The sequence below is a fragment of the Chlamydotis macqueenii genome, chromosome 1 (genome assembly GCF_036417535.1).
Source record: "Chlamydotis macqueenii isolate bChlMac1 chromosome 1, bChlMac1.mat, whole genome shotgun sequence".
NCBI classification, from domain to species: domain Eukaryota; kingdom Metazoa; phylum Chordata; class Aves; order Otidiformes; family Otididae; genus Chlamydotis; species Chlamydotis macqueenii.
In genome coordinates, this window is record NC_141556.1 from 134,887,681 (window position 1) to 134,911,890 (window position 24,210).

General features: G+C 39.8%; 1 protein-coding gene across 2 annotated transcripts in view; it reads right to left on the reverse strand.

Annotated features, from left to right (window-relative positions):
* GLRA2 (glycine receptor alpha 2) overlaps positions 1–24,210 on the reverse strand; it is a 133,348-nt gene that overhangs the window by 75,211 nt on the left and 33,927 nt on the right. For both annotated transcript variants that reach the window (XM_086740385.1, XM_086740377.1), the window contains exons 5-7: positions 12,759–12,841; positions 11,457–11,594; positions 8,432–8,646 (exon numbers count right to left, since the gene is read on the reverse strand). In XM_086740385.1, coding sequence (XP_086596511.1) covers positions 8,432–8,646; positions 11,457–11,594; positions 12,759–12,841 — 436 coding nt within the window. The remainder of the gene's footprint in view (positions 1–8,431; positions 8,647–11,456; positions 11,595–12,758; positions 12,842–24,210) is intronic.

A 24,210-nucleotide genomic window follows, 5' to 3' on the forward strand; every position in this document is an offset into this window, starting at 1 on the left:
TTATTGCATATTTTTAGCTGTAATGCATGGCAGCAACTGTTGTTTTTGTAGTACAGTAAATACCACTGTCTTCACTATACAGAAAACTAAACTTTCAAGTTTATATTAGTAGAGTGGAAAAAGTGACTGATTTACTCAGTCTTTCATCTTTTACTTTCACAGAGTAGAATCTGCTACAGATCCTAACGTATTAATCTTTATCAGTGTTAGTCTTCACTAGAAAACATACCAGTCACTACCTCATCAGCAAGCTTTGCACGTAATGAAGGGCAGCAACAATTTCACTAAAATCCGTACATAACTACTGTAAGATCCAAAGATTGACCAGGAAGCCACGTGTCTGTAGCCAAGCTAAACAGAATAATGTGGCAATTTCTAGCAACAGATTTGGGTGCTCTGTTTAGCACCTATATCCTTCTTCCTCCTGTTCTTCTCACCAGAAGCATGGATTCTGCTGTATTTTGTCTTCTTATCCATGTAGCAGACTCAGATCTTCAGTTTTACACAACTGGAAATGGTTATGGAATGGAAGAAAATTAATTCTTCTTAAAATGGATGCATGATCACAGCATATATAACTGTGCCAAAGCTCATCCAACATCACTTTAATTGAGATACTGCTCCCAGTGAAGTTGTAACAGCATAGGCAGTTGCTGTGTAAGTATCTACCTAGATCTCAAAGATGCAAGATTTTCAAGACGGGAAAGTGTCTTTTACAAGACCAGTTGATGCAGGCAGAAGCAGCAGAGACATTTCTGGGCACTACACACTTTTTTTCATCAGGACCAAGCATGTATTTTCAAGCTGGTTTTGACATGGTCATGGTGTTACTGATACTTGAGGTGGCTAGAAAGCTATCTCTGATACATCACATATTATCTGATACATGTATCACATCTTCTACTGCAGTTCACTCTCTTGCCCTCAAGCACAAACACAAGTATCTTGCCTTGAAAACCTTCACGAGAAAACATAAGTAAAAGGGGAAGAAGTAAGAATAAAGAAATAGAACATGAAAAAGCTGTAGAGTAGAATCGGAAAACACCTTTTTTGAACTATAAGGTATGAGCAGATGTTTCTAAACTTGACAGGAATTTATTTTATAGTTTTTTCGTAGGACTGCTTATTTTACACACAGAACTCTATATTTAGTCCCAATCAGCTTGTACTAGAGTAATTGCTTCATTAAGTTGCAGCAAGAAAACACATTCTCACCTGCTTATGACCCTTGTTTTGTTCTGGAACATTTTTGTTAAAAAATAGGTTTAGTCTATGTGATTTCCTTTGTTACGTAGTGTGGAACAGATCTCTGTATCCAGATTCAAATACTGTATGGGATATAACAATGGATACTGAAAATATTGTTGTAATGCAAGATTTAATTGTACCTAGCTTTGCCAAGTTAAAAAAAAACAAAAACAAAAACAAAAAAAAAAGAGCTAAAACAAGTCTCATGATCTCTTAATACAAGTAAAAGAATAGAAGTAAAAGAAGGTATATACTTTATATGTTAAAACTATAATGGGGAAGGAAAATGAAGTTACATAATAATGTTGGAAATGAACAAAACAAGTGAGTGCTATAATATTTTCATGTAGGCACATGACTGAAGAGTAGATCCTTACGGTTTCCTCACAGTGCAGCCTGACTTCCCAAGAGTTTGGACAGTATACCCACTTTTATTATTGTCAAGAAAACTGACAACCACTAGGATGTTTCTTTTTAAATCCACTCAAGATCCCTGAATAATTTTTTTAAAAGTGGAAATTTGTTTGCGCTTCCCCTATCAGAATACATAAATATGTGACATAGGGCAGAGACATTAAATGTCAAGGTAATGTTTAAGGACCATCAGATCTCCAACAGGAATTTGTAAATCTCTAATAAAAATAATGCTGGCTGGCTTAATTATTTAAGCAGTGTGTTAAGTGCTCAGACACCCATACAAGCCAAGTGCCAACTAACATATCTCATGATCTCTGAATTACTCCCATATTTCCTCTGAACCAGAGTAGAAGTAATTTGTCAAAAAAAAAAAGTGTCCATTCCAAGTTACTGCATTATTACTTTTTTACCATAATTCTGTACCAAAATGTATCATCTCTGAGTTTTGTTAGATGAAAGAGTAAGCTGTCACCTTAGGTGCTTTACTTCCTTTGAAAACAAATGAACACAGAATAATATCCTGTCTGATAACAGCATCTATTCCTTTTTCTTTATTATTATTTCTCCTCATTTCTTCCTTTTAAAAATTTTATTATAGCATAATTTTAACTTAATTCAATATAAATTCTACTCTGTTCTTGGAGCTTCTTTACTTCATAACTTTTGGCGTTCAAAAAAGGCAAGGTTACTTTCTCAGACTGGTCTGCCAGCAGCCCAAGAATCTTGAAAAGTCTCCAGATATGCTGGGGACAGTGGACAACACATAAAAGCAGCCATTTGCTGCCAAAGAGGATAGACTTCATTGACTTTGGTTTTGCAAGTCTCTGCACCTATTAGAATAGAATGCTTTTATTGCATTGGGTAATGCATTTAGTGATCCAAAGCAAAATGAAGAGAATGGAAGGACTCCCAGAAGTTTCAGTGAGCTTTGAATTAGACTTTTTTTTTCTGCACAGATTGCTCCCTGGGGAAGGAACATGCATTCATTAAGCACTGTGCATTAAAGTAACACAATATGAATGCTATGCAACTGTGTAAAACACAGTTGCTATCACTTACTTGACGTAAAGTATCCTCAAATGTTTTGCTTTGTGGCATTAAAAGTAACTCATTTTCTTGGACTGTTGTTGCTAAGGCTTGGCTTATATAAGTGTTTTAAGAAGAAAGCAATCTGAAAAATGCCCAATTACTAGCACAGAAGAGACTTCGTTATTCTTTCAAACGTCTGTTTTGAAAATGGTTTAAAACTTTTGATTCTGTTGATGCAACAAAAGGGAAGCTGTTTAAAAATAAATAGAACAGCAAGAGAATGATCATTCAATGCTCTGAAGAAAATAACTGTTTCCTAACACTTCTACACAATTCTGTGCTGCCTTGATATCCTTCCCTTTACTCCCCCAGCTTATACACAGTTGGGACCATAAAGTAGGTGAAGGTGTATTCTATGTCTCTGTGTCCTTTCTGATGTCCAGATGTTCCTCTGTCCATATTTTGATGAATACATACTGCTGATTTTGTGCTGTGGGTCTGATACTTCCAGAAGATGTTGTATCTAAGCATGTGTTGAGTATTGCATGGATGTATGGTAGGTTACGTTAGATTCCTGATTGGGGTGCCATAGGGTTTCTCTGCATAGATTAAGTCCAGCAAACTCTAGATGCAAGGGTGTTCCCAGGGTCATGCTCAGGACTCACACAGAAAGCTCAGAGTTTCCTGAGAGTTTCATTGCAGATGTACAGTCAGGATTTCTGCTCAGCTGGCCAATTGGCAAGAGCTACTGGTGTAGCTGTGTGCACAAACATCTATTTATCTGAAGTTTCTAAGTCGAAAACAATGAAATGGGCAGAGGAATCCAGACACAGAGTATCAGATGTGGGTAAGACTTATATATGTGAATGTGTGGGAATAGGAGCTGGCCATAGGAACCCTGATATTTTCAATCATCGTTCCTGGCCATTCCAGCGATGGATTGGCCAAACTGAAGGGAGGGTATTCAACCCCAGCTTTCTGGATGAGTCCCTTGTCATTCCCTAACATAGCTACTAAGGGTAACTCTGGTCACAGGACCTCTCCCTAGTCTTCCATAACAAACACAAAATAACTTCATCACTATAAAAGAGGTTGAGACCACAGTGAATATTTCTCTGCAGCTACTCCCTGTACAGATGTCGTAGTTCAGCCCCAATCGGGACCAGACTACGCAGTCTCTCTCTCACTCCCCCCACCCTCTGAGAGAATAGGAGGAGATGATATAGGAAAAACTGCTCAAGGTTTGAGATAAGGACGGGGAGAAATCCTTAAAGCTACCGTCACAGGCAAAACAGACTCGACTTGGGGAAAAACACTCATTTATTTCTAAAATTAGCAGGAGAATGAGACAGGGAACAAGATAACCTCCCCCCACCCCTCCCTCTTCCCGGGCTTAACATTATCTATGCTACCTTCTCCCCCCCGAGTGGCACGGGGGAGGAGAAGGGAATGGGGGTCGCAGTCAGTTCATCATGCGTTGTTTTACGCCGCTGTATCATCCTCGAGGGAAGAACTCCTTGCATTCCTCCCCTGCTCCAGCAGAGGTCCCTCCCACGGGCCACAGTCCTTCGTGAAACTGCTCCGGCATGGGTCATCTCTTCCACGGGGTGCAGTCCCTCTAGAACAGCTGCCCCAGTCCGGGCCCTCCATGGGCCACAGCCTCCTTCAGGCCTCCACCTGCTTCTGCGTGGGGTCCTCCATGGGCTGCAGGTGGATCTCTGCCCCTCTGTGGACCTCCATGGGCTGCAGGGGGACAACCTGCTCCACCACGGTCTTCACCATGAGTTGCAGAGAAATCTTGGCCAGGAACCGCGTTACTCCTCTCCCTCCTTCTTCACTGACCTTGGTGTCCGCAGCCATTCCTCACAACAGGCTGGCAGATGCCTCTCAGGATCCTTTTTACATCTCATTCACTTCTCATCTCCTCTCCACTTCTTGCAGCCAGGCCGAGCTGAGTCGGGCCCAGTCGGCTGCCCGGCGGGAGGCCAGAGGGTGAGGCCTGCAAGGCCCATGAGGCCTGCGCCTCCCCCTCTCTGCCCCCGTTCAGCTGCTTCACATCTTCTTCCCCCCTTTTTCTGTTTTCCCCTACTTAAATACGTTATTGCAGAGGCGTTATCACGGGACATTCTGCTACCAATTGGCTCGGCCTTGGCCAGCAGCAGATCCGCCCTAGGCCCGGCCGAGTCCACTGAACAAAGGGGAGCGACTTCTAGCAGTTTCCTACAGAAGCTACCACCTTAGGCCCCCCCTTACTAACAAAACCAGAACAACAGAAAATCATTATTTCATGTTTGTGAAGGACACAGGATGTGGTACTGCTCAGCTTATGCTAAAACTGTAGAGGAAGAGAACCTTTCTGCTTTCTGAAACAGACACTGCGGCTTTCCTTTCCTAGAACAGTAGCTTTGTTGGGATGTAAACACTCTCATGGTTTATTCTTACCTTTTGTAACAAATAAATCAACTTTGTAGAAGAATAAGGAAAAAAAATGCATATTGATTTCTTTATTACTATGTTGCTGATATTAAAAACTGGCCCTATATTCTTAGCCAGAATTTTAAAATACTCTGAAGATAATTCCACAGAAATATTACAAAATTTACCAAATAATTACATTTAATTTGAAAGAGGCTTTCTAGATGTTTCTCTTATGTGCAGCAAACTTCAGGGTCAGCTGAACTAATTTCATTCTTTTTTTTCTTTTTCTTTCCTTTTCTTTTCAGCAATCTCAATCTTGTATTTAATTTTCAATAACTGAATGTCTAATATCTATGTTGCCATGACCTAGCATTATGAAATCTGTGTATGGAAATGAACATTATTTATTAATATGGAAAAGAGCAGTTTTAAGCAAACAGAACTCTGCCATGTAATCTTATAACAGGGTTGAGACTGATATGTAAGTAATTACTTCTAAACAGTACCACTTTCATCATTTAGACAGCAACTTGGAAACTCACAAAAAAAAAAACCTAACCAGGAATCTTCTCATCACAATTCTTCTTTGCCTTTTTTAATTAAAGGAATTATTCCCTCTAAAGTTGGTGTTGATGCTTTGTTGTTATTTGAAGCAACTCTTGACATAAAACAGTGAGTAAATTAAAGGTAAAGCGAAGTTGTATAAATTTGTGTTAATAAGAGTAGGACACAAAGAAGGATAAGGGAAAAATATAACTCTTGTATTCAAATCTAGGCTGCTTTCATAAAGTAAAGTTGCATCTGTTTTTTTCGTACTCTTGCAAAAATAACCCTCCTGTCATGTCTTATTCTGTTAGATATTCATGCTTGGAGCAACTTTTAAATGGATGTTTTATTGACAGCCTAACTTCCTGTGTCTTAGCAGTATGCTGATAGGACTTAGAAAAACATTATTTTTAAAGAGTCATTTTGGGACTTCAGATTTAACACTGATTTGATTAAATTATTTTTGTATTATTTCTAAATACATTTAAACTGGACTGATTTTATTAAGAAATATGATTTTGGTATTAAGATACAGATCAGGTATTAAAATGCCTGCAACAGTAACAGCAAGAAAAAAAAGAAAAGCTTCCTTTTATCATCAGATACCGGTGAGATGAGACCTATATGGCTATACATGGCTATACAGCTACATGTGCTGACAAAGCTTGTTTTGAGCACTTTGGTTTTTGGTCGGTCTCATGTTTCTTCACGTAGTTGAGTCATCTGGGGTGGGAGACAGCTGGCAGGTATGCTAGCATTTACTTAGAATTATGTTTTTAAGTCAACTGGCACACCTTCAAAAGTCCCCACGAGGATTAATTCACTTATATAGAGTCCAAAGCTGTAAAGTACAGCTCAAACGAATTACACAGCGGAATTGTAACAACCAGGTGTAGCCTGACTGAAATAAGTGCGCTGGGCTCTCTGGTGAGGTACTTTTCCTTAGTGCCTATCTCCTGGCAAAGGAACACAGCAGAAAACACTAGGAGAGGATGGAGTAGGGCCAGAGCATCACCGTTCTCTGACAGCTGCTGAGATAAATCTATTTAATCCTGAGACTGGAGAAGAACCTCTTCGATAACCAAATAGCCACAGTCAACATATTCTGGCTCTCCCCATTTCTTCCACTCAGCAGAAGCCCAGAAAATTATCCAGCAAATACTTTTCTACTCAGACAAGCCAGAATGCAAAAGGGAGAAACATTTCAGCTGAAGTATGACGAAAATTCTTTCTCAAGTGTTAGCATTTTGGGCATGCTAACACTGCAGAGCTTCTTGGCAGGGTATGTTTGCCCAATTGGAAATGTGGGTGGAAATCTCCACGACAGTGATTGTACCATCTCTAATTCTCAAGTCAGTTAATTTGGAAGAAACTTGGAATATATCAGCCTGGAATTGTGTTGTACCATCTACACACAGTCTTCAGTGACTCCAGACTTGCTATCTACAAAGCCTGTGTGCTCCTTGCCAAGATTATCTCTTTGTTGACTTCCTTTTCAGTGTGTTCACTTGGTAATATTGACTGAACTGTCTGAACAAATGTTTAAAGAATTATCCATTTGAAATTCCGAGTTAATATGTGAAAGGCTTTCAGTTTGCATGGAAGATTATACATATCTCCAAGTGAACAAGTGAAGCTGAACCAACTGTTATAGTCACCAGATTTTTAAGTGATGCTTTCTCATTACCAACAGAAGAGTAACACAATCTGTGCAGTTTTTGAAGTTTCCCTATACATGCTCCATTTGAAAAAAAATTACAGTATTTGGAATGAGACTAAATATGATACTGAAGGTAAAGTAGAACAAAATGCAACGTGCTTTTTGGCTGGATCGTGATCTGTGCAAACAGTCAAAATTTGTGCTTTCATTGCTGCTAGAGTGTTTTATGATCCCAATCCCTGTGATGCTGGACTGCTATCAAGAGGACTCTTCAGGGATTATACCTCGACTCCTTAGACTGTTGTAAACTGATCTATCTCTGAGCTCTCTTCCAGAAAATTGTACAAAGCCTGGGCATGCACATGAATTCTGCTGGGAATGCTATTAGCAGAAGCATTCAGGCTGTGCGCATGCTGAAAAGAGCTGTCAGCCTGACTGAACAAAGAAGCCAGTCTATAACCTGTAAGCCCATCTACAGCATCTGGCCTGGACTTAAAAGACCACAAAATTTGAGTGAGAGGATACTTCTCTGCGTAGACAGGATGGAGGTCTGCAGATGACACTTCAGTGAGAACACAGACAAATTCTGCTGTGAAGCAAAGACATCAGCAGTTCCTCACTGAAAAGATTCTCCAGAGAAATCTTCTAGGGGTTTATATATATAAATACATTTATGTATCCATTGGTCTAAGTGGCATATCTAGAAACATCAAGGTATTTGAGAGTCTAACAGTCCAGAAAAGACCAAATAGAGTGTATAAAGTCACCAGTCAGATAGAATGTCCAATTTTCATGAAAGTGCTTTCAGAAATCCAGTTGAGTACCTAAATACTTCAGAAAAATCTATCTTCTAAATGCTGAAAACTAAGTGTCAAAACTAGTGAAAATTAATTAAAAATCCATACCTTTGAACACTCCAGCCATCCCACACACTTTCAGAAACGTGCCTTAATCCAAATGCAAGGGTATTGCAACAGGTTAACATCACACTGTTAACCACTTTCTCCTGTATTCTTATCAGATGCATATTTACACAAATCTTTCAGAAACTTCAAAATTTGTACAAATATTTCTTTTTAATAACAAATAAGTGGTACAAAATTATTTCCTTACTTTTGGGAGGGAAGCTCTTGATCCTGAACTTTGCGTGGTCATTGTCAAAACTGTAGTGATACCCAGTGCAACTCTAGCTGGAGCAGCATCCATGTTGATCCAGAAAGAAACCCAGGACAAAATGACAATCAGCAGGCTAGGAATGTACATCTGGATTAAATAGTATCCCATCTGACGCTCCAAATGAAACTTGACTTCAATGCATGTAAACTTCCCTAGAACATGAAATTACTTTCATAAATGCTTTTTGCACATTTTTATCTTGTTTTCTAAACATAAGTTACATGTGCGGCCTGTTTCCTAACCTAACACTATAAGCAGTTTCTGATGCACAAATGTGAGTCAACCATTTGTTGCATGCTAGCTTGGTGGACACATGGGACCTCTGAAGGAAACTGTGCTCAGTTCTTCACGTTAACTGAGAAAATGAATATTAGCACAGTTGTTTCACGTCTGGAAAATATAATGTAATATGTATTTTCTCAAAATTTAATAAGATTTTACTTTAGTCAAATATAATGTTCAGTTTTAAAAGGGGACAGCATTTTACTCTTTTAATGACATAACATTAAGCAAACATGTGCTTAAGCAGACAAATTATAAACAATTAGTCTTACAGTCCTATGGTAGATCACACCCCATCTCAGTCTGGTCATGTCATTTCCCTGTGCCTGTGGGTGACTTCTCCTGCCAGAATCAACTCAAAGCGTAATTTCAACTTTGCCAAAAGTCTAACTCCAGGAAACCCACAACTGTCTCTTGTGGGAGATGAGGGGTTCTTAAAACAACGAATAGGTGCTCCACAGGGGTAGAGGAGGATGGATAGTTTAGGATTGACTGAAAGTGGAGCTAGTTGTGCAGCAGGGAATGCAGAGTCCTGGGCTGCATCTGTTCATCAGCTACTAATCCAGTCACTCTGTGCTGCCCTCCAAATTACTGTGTATCCTGACTGTGGTTTAGGTGCTGTGAAGGCTTTCACTCAAGGAAGAGTAATCAAAATACAAAAATGTGTGTCCTTCCTAAGATGTCATGCTGATAGTTTCAAAGGACCCCTTTTGTGTTGGTTGGTCAAATGCATGAAGATACATTGTTCCTTGTTCATCCTTTCAAGTGAAATTAGATATTTTGCTCTCTTTTGTGACACATGCATGTTGTTTTGCTAGTCTATAAAACTGAATGGCAGGGTGTGAGAGTCGGCTCAAAGGACAGTGAAGGGGTTGTTTGGCGAAGAGAGGAGGGGAGAAGAACTGAATCACATCTTTTGGCAGGACAGAAGCTCATATATGAGTGGCCTGAGCTGTTGAGTGGCCTGATCTGTGGTCCTGAAGACAGAGTCTGAGATCTGGATCGCAACTGATCCTGAGAAGTCTGCCCACGCAGAAGAGGACTTGAAAGATGTGGGGTGGTCGCATGTGGCAGCAATGGCACAGTAGCCCACAGTAGCCCAGTCAGTTACATGCTCTCCAGATTCCTGCTGTGCAACCCGGACAGGGCACCTTGCAGCATGGGTAGGAGAAAAAGGCTCAATAATATAGCTTTTTGTATTATTTTTGTAACAAAACAATAATAATTTTATTATTATTGTTTTAATTTCACAGCAAACCTGAAGGAGCATGCTGCAGAGAAGACAGCAATGTGAGCTCCTGTAGGAAAAGTTTTATTTAGCTTGGATACTGCTTTTCAGTTCCCCTGGCCAGGCCACACACTTTTAACTTTTGGTAATTAGACATTTATTTTGTTTAACTACATGCAATGGGAGTTACTAACTGGCATTTTTATCCTCTGTGGGGAATCCTTGTGGGTATACAAGGAAGCTATTGCTCTTGCTGTCCCCTCTCTCTTACTTTCAGTGTTTGACCTTGCAAAATGGTTATCTGACAGTAACTAGAAAAGCAGACAAACTCAGTTATTCAGAGTTTGAGTTATGTGCTGGGAAATGGCTAAATTTTGTATCAGACAAATTAAAAATGAGTAAGCTCTGTCTACTAGAATCAACTCTTGATTGTGCCCTTTAAGTGTGAGAAAAGATGAGAAGTCACAGCAGCCTTCCTTTCCATGGGTCTTGGACTCTGGAATTACAGAGTTTTCCTTCCTTGGCACTTTGGGCTTGGAAATGAAAAGCTGTATTTGTAAAAATTAAAAACAATAATTTTCTTTTCATTAGAAATTAATGTGAGTTATTTTTGGCAGAGGCAGAACCTCTCACATGTTATTTTACAGACTGAAACAAATATATTTGATGCAAGCAGATTGGCTTTTATGCTGAAATGATGAAAAAGCTATTTTAGATGAGAAGGATTATATCTAATCCCAGCAAGCACCCAGCAAACCATTCTCTAAATGCTGTCCTTACTAAATAAACTCCAAGCAGCCAAATTCAAATTTTAACAGCGTTCTCTCTGCTCTGCAAAGCTAAAGATAGAAAACACAGCATTTGTAACTTCAAAATAGCAAATAGGAAAAACATTACAGTATTAAGAAAACAGTTAATTTCCCAGCCCTTCATGTCTGTACACTATTCAGATCAGCAATGAAAGCACTGTCTTTTCAAATATTGCATTTTATAAATTAAACAACACATACAACCTGGTGAAAATTTGATATTTTTCCTCATTGACACATTAATATGCTGGAGAAATAAATCAAGCTCAGAAAAATCAGTACTTTAAAAGTGCTGAACCAATATTTAAGAACTTTTTTTTTTTTAAGTTTCATTTTAACGAAATCAAAACAACTAGATTTTTAAATCAGTTTTTAAAGATTTTAAATTCTTTAATGATTTTAAGGATATTAGAATATGCATATTGGAATGTATTTAATGAAACTAAAGGAAATTTGGAAACAAAATATTTCAAACAAACAAAAATAAAAGGGACAAAATTTCGTCTTTTCAGATTTAAAAATAAGTGTGTCTGAATCAAATTTTAACATCCTTTTCTTTTTCATTTTACCCGTCTTTTCCCTTTACAACTTGACAATAGATACCATTAGAGCAACTAATATAGAAAAGTAGACTAATGCTCACCTGTGTTGTAATGTTTTGTGCAATAACCAAGTTCTTTATCTTCTTTCAAAATAAACTGTGGCAAGGTTAAACCCTCTGCAACTTGCACAGGTCCATCACTTAGCCACTCAAATATCAGATCATTCATAGTGTAGCCAACTACAATAAAGAAATCAGAGTTCTTTAGGTGGTAAATGACTGGAAAACATCAAAAGCAAATATTATTATGTCTGAGAAGCGTGTCTTTCATTGCCATACATGTTGTCTCGATTATATTTTTAAACTGTCTCATTAACAACAGCATTATTCCTGTTAGTTGCTAGTTACTATTACTGCACTATTACTCTATTAAGAACAACAAGTAACACCATTAAGTTCTGCAATATCGCCCTGGTTTGCCACTGAAAAGACTTTTGCTGGCCCAGCAAAGATGTTGTTTACAACTGAAATGACATGTCTCTGTGCCTATGCATTAGCGTGCATTTTGCTTTATTTTCATCATTCTTTGATGATGGAGTTGGTGGGCACCAAAAAAACCAAGGATTTCTAGACTGCAGAATGCTGGGCCCTTGACAAAAAGAAAACAGAACCTACTGCTGAGAGGTGCAGAGGGGAAAGAGAGGCTTTGACTTACTGAAGTCTCTTTTTTTTCTGCAACAGCTACATATTTATGGGTAAATTAAAAAAGCTGTGGCCATTCTCTGGGCACAAAGGCAGGTGGTAGCGAGCAGCTCATACCCATAAAGCTAAACTAATTCTCCTCTCTGCACAAAAAAACCCAAGGTGGTTTGGTACCTACTGGCTATTGGGAATAATTGCTGGCACACGCTGTTACTCGAGTCACTACTGGTTTTGTCTGATTGTTACTTGGTACAGGTCAAAACAGTGCCACAATGTGTACTGACAGCTACCTGGTACAAATGGGTGTGTGCTGGTACCCAAGTCCATGCCTTGGCTGTGTTTAGTTTAGTTTACTAGCGTAAGTGTACCTCTTCTTCATCAAGTATGTTACTTCCATTTTTCAAAAGACCGTAGCATGTCTTGATCAGACATATCTAATCCCTAGCTGTATACTAATTGCTCTTACTTTCCTGAGATTTAATTTCTCCTGCACAGCAGGGAAGGGAGTAGGAACAAGCACAGAGACAGGGGACCTGCACAATACAGTGATGAAGAGTTAAAGCAACGTTCCTCCCTGATTTTGCCTTATAAAATAGGAATATTAAGTCCCACCACACAAATACGACAATATAGATACTATCTAACTACCGAAAGTTATCATAAAATCTTGTTCTCCACTAGATAAAGCAATTGGACACTCACAGCTCTCTAGCTGCATTGTGCATGTCTGTACATCCATAGGAAAATTCTTCAAGTCCATGGGACAGGATAAGGTTAAGGTAAGCCTAAAATTGAAGGGACAAAAAAAAAAAAAAAAAAAAAAGCTATTGTTAGAAATCTACAGGTTTCATCCAAAGCCTCATATTTAGAGTTTAAAGGATCAAGACCAAATCTTAACACCTCAGAGGCTGGACTGTCCCCTCTGAGCTTTTAAGGACATCAGAGCTGTGAAGACAGAGCGTGTAAGCAAACCAGGCACTCGCTGGATGCGCTGGCTGAGCAGAACAAGGACAGAGAAGACAACATCAAGATAGCAAGAAATGCTCTCCACTAATGTACCAGTGAATGTTTTATATATAACACTGAACCCAAATAATGCAAAAGCTGAAATGACTGATCATGGGACACATATTTTAAGCTCTGTTTTGGAAAAGTAATGGAAGGGGGGGAAAAAAATCACTTTTTTTTTTTTCAAAAGAGAGTGCTTTTGTTGCGTATGAGGCCCATTTCCAAACCTTCATTCTTACTGCTTAGCCATTAAAAGAAAGAAAAAAATACCATACAGGAAAAGCTAGAATCACACAGCATTAAAAGATAAAGAGCACAGACAGAAGAAAGTAAGCCTAAAGGAACATTATCATACAAACAAAAGTTCTCTTTTAATTTTTCAGTTGTTATTGTCCCAGATAAAGCCTAATTTTGCTTGGATGAGAATATTCTTAATGTTTCTTTCTTTCCTTTTTTTTTTTTTTAGTTCAGTTTATTCTTTCACATTTGACTGAAAACTATCTCAAGACTTCTCCTCCCCTTTATGTTTTTTGTTGTTTGTATGGGGAGAAGAAACCATTTTTAACAAACCAAGATACTGGGATGACATGGTTACAAACAAGTAGCTGCTTTGAAAAACAGAATAATTGTTAAGATTTTGGTTTAAGTTGTATAAAAAGAGTACATTTTTATTTTGGTTTACCTTCAGCACAAAAAAAAAACCTTTGACACAAAGAAAGCAAATAAACAAACAGCTCCGCACTCATTTACCATCAAGGACAAAAACTAGATTGTCTGATTTGGAGGTACACTGAAACATTAACACAGTAGAATGAGAACAATTTTTTAAATTATGCCAGTGAACCCATGGGCCAGCTGCTAACCTTGAATGTGTGTTATCCCACAGATAAATGTGATCTGTGTGGAGAAATGCTTCCCTGAGCTCTGTCCCCTGTGGTGATTTTGTGCTTCTCACCACACAGAGCTGATTCAAGCTCTTTCTTCACTATGTGAATTTTGGGGGGTGGTCTAATTTGGTCTTCTAGTCCTACTGTCCTGCCATCAAATCACTATGACAAGAAGATGATTTTTGGGTAACTGAGATCAAAATGGTCTCAGCCTGATCAAAAATCACATTCAACACATCTGCTTTTGCCAATTTATGTGCTACCTAGAGAAAGTCCCACTATATTCCTCTTGACAGTCTTCAGTGTACAGGATGATAATATCAGAAAATTAGAGACTGGTTGTCTGTGGCCGTGAAGTGCATTGAGAATAAGAAAAGCCCCAGTAGTCCTCTCAACATCACAATAGTAAATAAACTCCCATTCAACCTTTGTGAGCAAATAGCATATGCATTAAACAAAAAAAAAATTTCATCTAGGGAAAAAAAGCATATCTAGTAGACATATAAATGTCATTTAAAATCTACCCTTTACTCATTTAAATATTTTAAGTGCCCTGCAAATGTTAGCTAGTCTCATTTTTACTAGGTAATTTCCTGGATTAAAAATTGAGCTATTTAAATTTCTAATCCACAATATTAACAAAAGACTGCTTCTGTCTTTTTTCTGAAATGTTGACATATCAAACTCTCCTCCTTTTTTTCAATCATCTTCTAAATACAGCTTAGATGTTTTAAGTTGATTTCAAACGTGGCTTTATGCAAAAGCAGCCTTTCTAAATGTGTCATTTGTTTGCATTCCTTGAAGTTTAACACCTTCGTCAACGACATGGACAGTGGGATAGAGTGCACCCTCAGCAAGTTCGTCAACAACACCAAGGTGCGTGGTGCGGTCGACACGCTGGAGGGAAGGGATGCCATCCAGAGGGATCTGGACAGGCATGAGAGGTGGGCCCATGTGAGCCTCATGAAGCTCAACTAGGCCAAATGCAAGGTCCTGCACATGGGCCAGGACAATCCCAGGCACAGATACAGCCTGAGCGGAGAATGAATTGACAGCAGCCCTCAGGAGAAGGACCTGGCGGTATTAGTGGGTGAGAAGCTCAACATGAGGTGGCAAAGTGCGCTTGCAGCCCAGAAGGCCATCCACCTCCCGGTCTGCATTAAAAGAAGCGCAACCAGCAGGTCAAGGGAGGTGATTCTGCCCCTCTATTCCGCTCTGGTGAACTCCATCTGGAGTACTGAGTCCAATTCTGGAGCCCCCAACATAAGAAGGACATGGATCTGTTGGAACAGGTCCAGAGAAGGGCCATGAAGATGATTAGAGGGCTTGAGCATCTCTCCTATGAGGACAGGCTGAGAGAGTTGGGGCTGTTCAGCCTGGAGAAGAGAAGGCTCCAGGGAGACCTTATAGTGGCCTTCCAGTACCTCAAGGGGGCCTACAGGAAAGATGGAGAGAAACTCTTTAGCAGGGCCTGTTGTGATAGGACGAGGGGTAACAGTTTTAAACTAGAACGAGGTAGATTTAGACTGGATGTAAGAAAGAGATTTTTTACAGTGAGGGTGGTAGAACACTGGAACAGGTTATGCAGAGAGGTGGTGGTTGGCCCATCCCTGGAAACATTCAAGGCCACGGTGGATGGGGCTCTCTGGAGATGTCCCTGCTCCTTGCAGAGGGGTTGGACTAGATGACCTTTAAAGGTCCCTTCCAACCCTAACCATTCTATGATTCTAAGCAGGCATAGCCTATCCACTCAGATTTTACTGACTGTCAGGTGTGGATTGCACACTGACATTTTTTCTTCCAAAAACTTTTCTTGTTTTTTCTACTCCCCAAAACCCTCAAAAGATCTGGGGTGGGGCGGTTGACTACACACATAGGCAAGGGAGGATTTTTTTATTAGTCAAAACTCATGAGAAAGCAAATACATCCAGTTGCAGCTTTCAAGCCTCCCAGGGAAAAACTGTTCTGTCTCCACTGATGCTAGGTAGATATATGTTTTTTAAAAAAAAATTTTTGGAAGTGAGCTGAGAAAATGCTCACTATATTGGTTCACACAAAGGCTGACATCTCTTCCTTTTCTTCCTAACCAACTGTGTCTTTCAGGAAGGCTAAATTATTCTCTGCTGACCCTGATGAATGGAAAAAAATTTTTGTTCACTGTGTTGACCTGGACAGATCATGCCCTTATAGCTTTACCTCTACTCGTGTTCATCTTATCAGAGAAGCCATTCATAGTTAAATCTTTGCCTCTGTAATCCCTTTTATTAGGCATAATGTAAGCGCTCAATCCAGCACTTATTGCCTGGTATCTACCACAGATCCATTGATTTTCAACATGACTACTACATGCTAAATGTTCAGCTACTGGAGTCTGAACTAGCTCCACTGAAGTCCATGGTAGTGGGTCAGTTTATAGCAGTTGACTTTCCTTTAGTAAAGATATGATCCTGCAAGTGTTTCCATACCCAGGTGCCATGACAGTACTTATATATTTACATTAATAAGGGAACAGGATCAGAAATGGAAAGTGTTAGTCAGATATAGCTACCCACATTGCCTATAATAACAGTGTCGTTGACAGAAAATGTTTCAGAAAAAATGAATGTCTCACACTTGGTAAATTCAAGAAAAGCCCCTGGAGATTTCATGCAAAGTGCAAGTTTAACTGGCAATTACACTGATGAATACTTTAATTGTTAATAAAACAGAAGAAACTGCTGTAGAACAATTACTTTATCTTTCAGCCATGCTACCACCAAGGCATTTGAGATGCATAGAAAACCAATTAGGTGACGTAGCATCATAAAACACTGATGGGAAGAGTTTTATGAATAATCTATAAAGCTGAAAGGAGAAGAAGCTGACCAAGCACTTGATTTTGTCTTCAGTTACCTGAGCACCTTTTATTCCCTGTTAGGTCACACAGCTCACTCAGGGAGAGCTCTGGAGTCGGGCACATTATATTTTCCAGCTGCACAGACAGGGGTCATGAGGGAGCCAGAGAGAGTCACGTCTCCAGCGCCCCAGCACTTCAGGCACAACATCAGGGTCAGCAAGTCACCCCAGAGGAGAGGTAAGGTTGCTTTCTTCTTTCCCTCCCCACTTCCTCACCCATCCCACAGACAAGGAAGAATCAAGCCCTAGGATAATGCAAATAGAGTATGAACAGAACAAAATGCGGAATTAGAGCCAGAAAACAAGGAATGAAAAATTAGCCAGCACTGTGACAAAAATAATAGTTAAAAAAAATCAGTAATAGCACTAAGCAATGCTGTGACAGAGGCAGGGCTGTAATTCAAGTACTCCAGGGCAGCGTTGCCTGTCTCAAACTTTGGACTCTCTTCCTGAGGATTCCCTCCTCCAATAGGTGAGTCCTTCTGATCAACTGAGGCTTCTGATGAGCCTCCAAAGAGCAGCGGGTGCTGCTGGGATTTCTTCACCCAATATTTAATTCAAACCCACCTCTTTCATCTCCAGGTTTTACCAGAATGTCCTGACAAACCATTCAGACTCAGGCTGTGGGTCTGTCTCTCTTCCCACCCCAGCACAACATCTTTAATTTCTGGCGACCCCAGAAGTCCCCTTACAGCATCATTCAGAGGTCTGTATTTCCCACTTCTGCAGGCAGGAAGGCAAAAGTCCTGCAGAGCATGACCTCCTTTGTCACAGAATCCAGAATAAAGCATCCCGTGGAAAAAAAAAATAAATAGCCTGACAACATGTTGATAATCAAAAACCTGCATGCTGGTGATCTCTAATGCCTGAACACCTTGTTTTGCAATCTCAGTTTTTTCTCTAGGTGAAAGTGGACGTGCTTGCAGGCAGGCCAGCAGCAGAGCTCAGCACAGGCACCACTACTGCCTTAAGCATAGTTGCTGTAGCCAGCCATCGTCTTGAGGAAAAATGAGCAGAAAAGGTGACACATACATGTGCAGCCGAGGTATCTCAGAGGTGTTTACATGCAGTGCAATCAAGTCCTGAGCTCAGCGGTGGGACTGAGACACCATGTTTCCTATTCATCCTTCACCCATTCTTGCCCTCGTCCTGTCCCTTCTCTGGCCCTAAACATACTTTCCACACATCCTCCTATTCTACCCTACATCTCTCTCAGAGACACCTCCATGACCCAGAGCCCAAGCTCTTTCCTTTGCATTCTCATCTGTCCTTGCACCCTTTCCCTCTCCTTTTCCTGTTGTCCAGTTCCTGACAAATCCCATCCCACCTCTCTTCAGGGTATTGAACCTTGAGGCTAGTCCGCTGTTTGACACCTAATCTCCAAAGTAGCACCATCAGCGGATAGTAAGGTCCATTAATACAAAAAAAAAAAAAAATCAATAAGAGTAAAATATTTGTAAACAGATTGTTCTCTAATCTCATTCTTTCTCTTAGGGGTTTTGAACGCTGATGCTCATCACCATCATGCCACTTCTCTGATAATCCCACAATGCTACAAAAACGCTTCAGCGTGCTACACATACAGACTGCTTGTGAATGGTCTGCAACACAAAACTGAAGAACTGCTAGTGTAGTATTAAACTGGGCTTTCACAGTACATAATCCAAGATTTTTTTTTGTTCTAAATTTAAGGTAATGTCTAATTTTAACAGGGATTTGACATATTGCGTATCTGCAGCTTGACATATTGCATATCTGCAGCAACTATTAAACTGTATTTGAACCCACTTCTTCACAAGCGGCTGTCATGCCTTAGTCTGATCTGTTGCGACTCACTCAAAATTTCCCTTGATCTCAGTCATAGCCTTTGTCCTGGAGGAGGACGCTGATCCCACAAGAGAAGGGGCCTGTGGATCACAATATGAGATGTCTGACAACAAGGGGAATATAATTTTCATTTATTATCCTGCAAGTGGGGCAGTTTGTGAGTGGGCTACAGAACAACAGCTTTCTCGCACAGTTTTTTTTTCTAATGAGAAACATGTAGGGTCAGTCTTATTAAGTATGGAAGCACTGTTGGAAATTTAAATAGTCCTGGAGATAAGGATACAAGTCCCGTCTGTCTCCAAAAAAAAAGCATCATTATCTCATAAGCATGAATAGCAACAAATGCCTCACCATGAGTGGGCATGTTATCAAAAATAACATTTTATTTCTATTCTTACTCCTTCTTTCTTTCAAGCTATACCCATCTGCAGTTCAGCTGTTGGGAGAGGAGACCACAATCTAGGATTTTGTGCTGCAAATACCAGAGCACAAGTAGTACATGCATGGTCACAGCTAACGTTGGCTATGTGCTATTTTTGTGAAAAGTCTTATACCTGTGCAAAGCCTAGAGTGTTGAGTTTAGTGAAACAAGTGAGAATTCTTTTTCAGTATTGCCAATTCTAAAGATGCTATCATAAATTGCAAGATTTCTGGTATTTTTCTTAAAGCTTCAAGCTGACAATAAAGGCAAAAACAATTTTAGCAGTACGTTTTTCTTTGGAAGATTAAAATCCTGATCCTTATAGCTGCTGAAATAACATTAAAATATTACCTAAGCACAAGCAGACAAAGTTCCTCATTAAACTGGCAGGGGAAGAGAGTTGCACAGCAACCATGACAGCATCGCATGACACAGGAGCAAATGCCATTCAGGCTGGTGGCACTGAAACAGGGAGAAGAATCTAAAATCTCCTTTTATTCCTCCCAAACCCCTCTCTTGGGTGATTTCTGCCTGAAAGAAGGGCACATCCACTGTTCATGTATCAGAAGACAAAAAAGAAAAAAATAAATTCCCAGTGACATTCTTCTTTTAAAGGGCTTTTCATTTTGTAGTCCATCTCATTATTTTTTCAGAGACCTGACTCATCATTTTGAATGTCAATTCTGGTAATTTTCACAGTCTACAGACTTTGTCCTGTTAAATGGAACAGTCAAACTGTCTGCTTTTTCACTTATTTTTGAGGAGTCCTGGAATTCCTCTCTAATATTTGTTGTGTTCTGCAGCTTCATTTCTGTCAGACGGGAACAGACTGAAGTCGAGCTCAGAGGAGATGTGGAGCCTTCTCTGTTGTGGCAAAACGCGAGATGTAGGCTGGAGTTTCACGTACTGCTGATTATGAGTGTGTTCTCGCTCCCTTTGCTTTGCTTCATGTACTGCCTAACAACACAAGAGCTGGCACAGAGTGAGGTGGTGGATTTCTCATTACAGGCATCCCACTTCTCATTGTAATGCGATCATTGTCTGTAGATACACAATGCCAGCACATGAGCTGCCAGCTAATGATTTTCCAATTATTGCTCAAGCAAATCTATGAAATTAAACTCAAGTATGATTTCATGTAACAGTTAAATTCTGAGACCACCTGTTTCCTTTCCATGAAGATCAGTGTTGCATCTCTCCTTTCTCCTCTGTCATTTTCCATCTCAATTTTCCTGCAGTGTATGTTTAATATGGTGTTGCTATCCTCCTGGCATGATGACATCTCTGTTCTAAGCCATATATTGCAATACAATTGGCAAAAGACCTTCATCCCTGGGAGCATGGAAAATATGCTTTTTTTTTTTTTTGTACCATTTAGAAAGATTCCCACACCTACATCATTTTAGATCTAACCTTTAATTGCTGCAGTGAAAGTTCAATAGGTAAATGGAGTGATTGGTCCCTAGCAATCAAGGACAGGCATTGCCACTACCTGTAAAGGAGAGCAAGTACACAGACATGTGTGTTGGCTGTGCAACTATCCCATTGCTGTAGACATCCAGAAGCAACCACCTGACAGTATTTTTTGATTCTGTCAGCAAAGAACAACTTCATGTATACACAGTGGTCTCCAGGAGCATTTTGCACTTTTTTGCTTAGAAGGAAGTCTTCCTTTTGATTGGAGACACAGGAATATAGGGCTATAGAAAGGCCATCAGATCTGATCGTCTTCTATCACACATAGCCACATCACCTAATGTCTTTTCAAAAATTATCAACGTTCATTTAATGATAGCTAGTCCTATTCCCCTGCCTCCCTTATTCCGCTTATTCCCCCCCCTTATTTCTGTTGGAATCTTGTTTAGGAATTCACCGTGTATATAGCTGGAAACTTTGTAACTTTCACTTTAAGTTTACTTATGACCAGTTCAGAGCCATTTGTTCTCATGACAGCATTGCCCTCCAGTCTAAGCAGCTCTTCTGTTGTGTTTGCATTCACCTCACCTCCAGTGCTCTTGTGTGTCAGCTGGAGACGTGCACTGCATTGGAGGAAGAAATGAGGCAGTACATGTTCAGGTATAATGTCCATATCCCTACTTTGCTTTAAATGCCTTATGGAGTCAAAAAGCAACTAATTTTGTGTCATTAAAATGTAAATTATTCTTTCCTTAAGCAGGATGATCAATAGGGTTTTGACAATAGCTATGCTAGTTGCATAACAAAGTGTCCACATTAGGCTTTGTTATTTATTTAGTAGCTTTTATTATTTGCTCTGCAAAATAAGTGCTTTAGATACAACAGAAAACATAATACTATTGGAAACCCAGGGCTAAATCCTCCTTCTGGATTTGTAGATTGAGAGGGAATGAGAAAGAAGAGAGTGGGTGACGGGAGGGTGCAGCTAAGAGAGTGCTACCGAAACATCCCAAAGGGTAAGAAGCAGCTCACATCATTTAATTAAAAGACCCCAAGAGGAAGGAAGCTGAGAGTGGAAGGAGAAGCAGGAGTAAAGGCAAGGAGGAAAGGAAAAGGACGGGTGAAATGTGGGCAGCTAATGATAATCCAAGGACACTGGGTTGAGCCATAATGAGAACAGCTGCTTGCCCCACAAAAGGCTGCAATTCTTTAGCCTCTCAAATCATTGTTATTATGGCAATCATGCCCATGGGAAGACAAATTTGTCAAATTCGCTGCATTCACATAGCACACAGCCACAATTTGGGAAGTCACCGTTTCCCAGTGACATTGTGTAGTTTAATAAAGTCAAGTGAGTCTAGCACTATTTATATAACGTCCATAAGGCTTCTACCTATAATATAGAATAGCTGTGAAACCCAAAACTTCTTTATATATGTGCTCTATTTCAGTTAGCATTTCTGCACTGATTATTCTTCAATAGTTTTTGTTGTTGTTGTTTTTTAAGTTACTTTAAGGTATATGAAGAAGTTTTATGCTTCTGGAAAGTCTGGGCAGTGAGCATGGGACAGTGTGCAGTTTTGCTAATGGGAGAACTAAATAATTTTCTATTAAAAAGATTGAGATTAACTTCCAAGGGAAAATCCCCACCTTGTCCATGTCGGTATTATTCTGGTAGGAGCTGAGGTAATAAATATGATTGTGTGAGATGGGAGAGGTTCCTACATAGAAAACAGCCATGTCAATCATGATAACAGTCTCTCTGCTCCCCCCTCTGCTAATCCATCACATGGAAAGACAATGCTGCTAGTAAAGTCCAAATCCTCTTAAATCCCAACATTAGATTGTAAAATAAAATTGAAGTCATCAAATTAAAGCACAGGATGCACACAGAGCTGTAGAACACAGCATTTCTACCACTCTGTTAGGCTAGACTGTGAGTGCCACAGATTATTTACACACAATAATGCTGTCAGGTGTAAATGGAGCTTCATAATAGTTTAGCTGATAAGGTTTGTACCTCAAAATTGTTTTAGAAAACCCACACCTGACTTTACTGTAACATGGCAACATATTCTGTAGTAGCCACGCTAAAGATCTATTTAAAAATAAAATATTTCAGAAGGATAGTAGACTTCTTTCCCTATGAATAATCTATTGCAGAGGGACTACCAGTGTTACTTCTATATTTCCTTAATCTACTTTCTATTTCCTTCCCGCAGGGCAAAGAACACAGCTACAAAGGAGACTACAAACCACAGAAGTTTCACTAAGAAAAGCTGAATTATAAAAGTGCTGTAGATTACTCCTGGTGATTTATGTGAGGGACATGGTAATCACAACTCATAATATAACCCAAAGGGCTGCTTGGAGCAGTGGAGGTGCAGGGGGAAGTCGACTCAGTGCTCTGTCCCTCAGCACTATGGCCACACAAGGAAGAGTTGATATTGGAAACTCCTGAGTAAGGCAGCTGGCACGGGAGACAGCCTTGCAAATAAGTGTGCTGTTTTCTCAGATACATCTCTGGTTGTACAAGCATGCAAGGGCTTTTGAATGTGCCAGCTCGTCCTGTCAGCCACTTGTCGCTGAACGGGAGGCTAGCATTCACCTCCACAAAGAGAGAGCAACACAATAGCTTGCATCGTCTCTGTTTCATGGTGCCCTAGGAGCACAGTATGCTCCCTAGGAGGTACTCTCCCTTTGTCCATAATAACATTTAACAGTTAAGCCTAGGTCAAGAGTTGAAATAGCAAAGAACCAACTGCCTACATAATTGTAACTTTTCTTGCACTGTGAAGATAAACAAAGACAAAAAAAGATATTTTGAAAGACTTGAGGAAATTATTCCTTGGTATTTCATTGCTCTTTGAACAGGAATAAATAAAAAAAAAATGAGGGGAGAAATGTAATTTCTGAATTTGCTCAAATCTCCTCCCTAGAATTTCAACTGACTCTCTCGTCAAATGATGAAATCTTTGCGTATTTAAAAAATATGAAGTAATCTGTTTTGTAACTCTTTCTGACTAAATGCACTGGCACTACAATGCAGAGTACAGCTCAAAAACCTTATCAGGCAATTGGGAGTGTTTTCTGGAGCAGCAGGTAAAAATAAGAATTTACAGCCCCTTTGCCTTCCAGATCAATGTATTCTAGGTTCAATGCCATGGATCAATACTACAGTTGAGTTATACTACTTTCTGCATCAGCTCATATCACTGAGATGCACTGAAAATATTAAAAGGAGAGGGAGATAATTAATGCAGAAAAAAAAAAATCCCCAAACCTTAAATAAAACTATTCCACTTTCTACTGCTTTGCTAAAAATAAGCTTTTTGGCAGATGCTAATATTCTGAGCTGGCTGGCAGCCTAAAATGAGTTTGTGGGAATCAGGTAGCACAAATGGGTGGCTCAGAGAGAATGTGAAGCCTCCTGTGAGATTATTTAACATTTTCCTGATGTCCCAGATGTCCACAATGGGCCAGAGAAGGCACGATCCCTGCCCCTGGAGTGTAAAATCAGTGCAGTAGTGTATACAATGCAAAATCCAGGTGTCGTATAGATTACAACTGCCAGGAACATGATTCTTGGTATCATCACAGAGCGCTGCCACTCTTTCCAACTGCATAGCCCCCTAGAAAATCCAATCCATGCAGAGATCATTCAAAGGTTGGGAGCAGATGAATCACAAGCCTCTGGGAG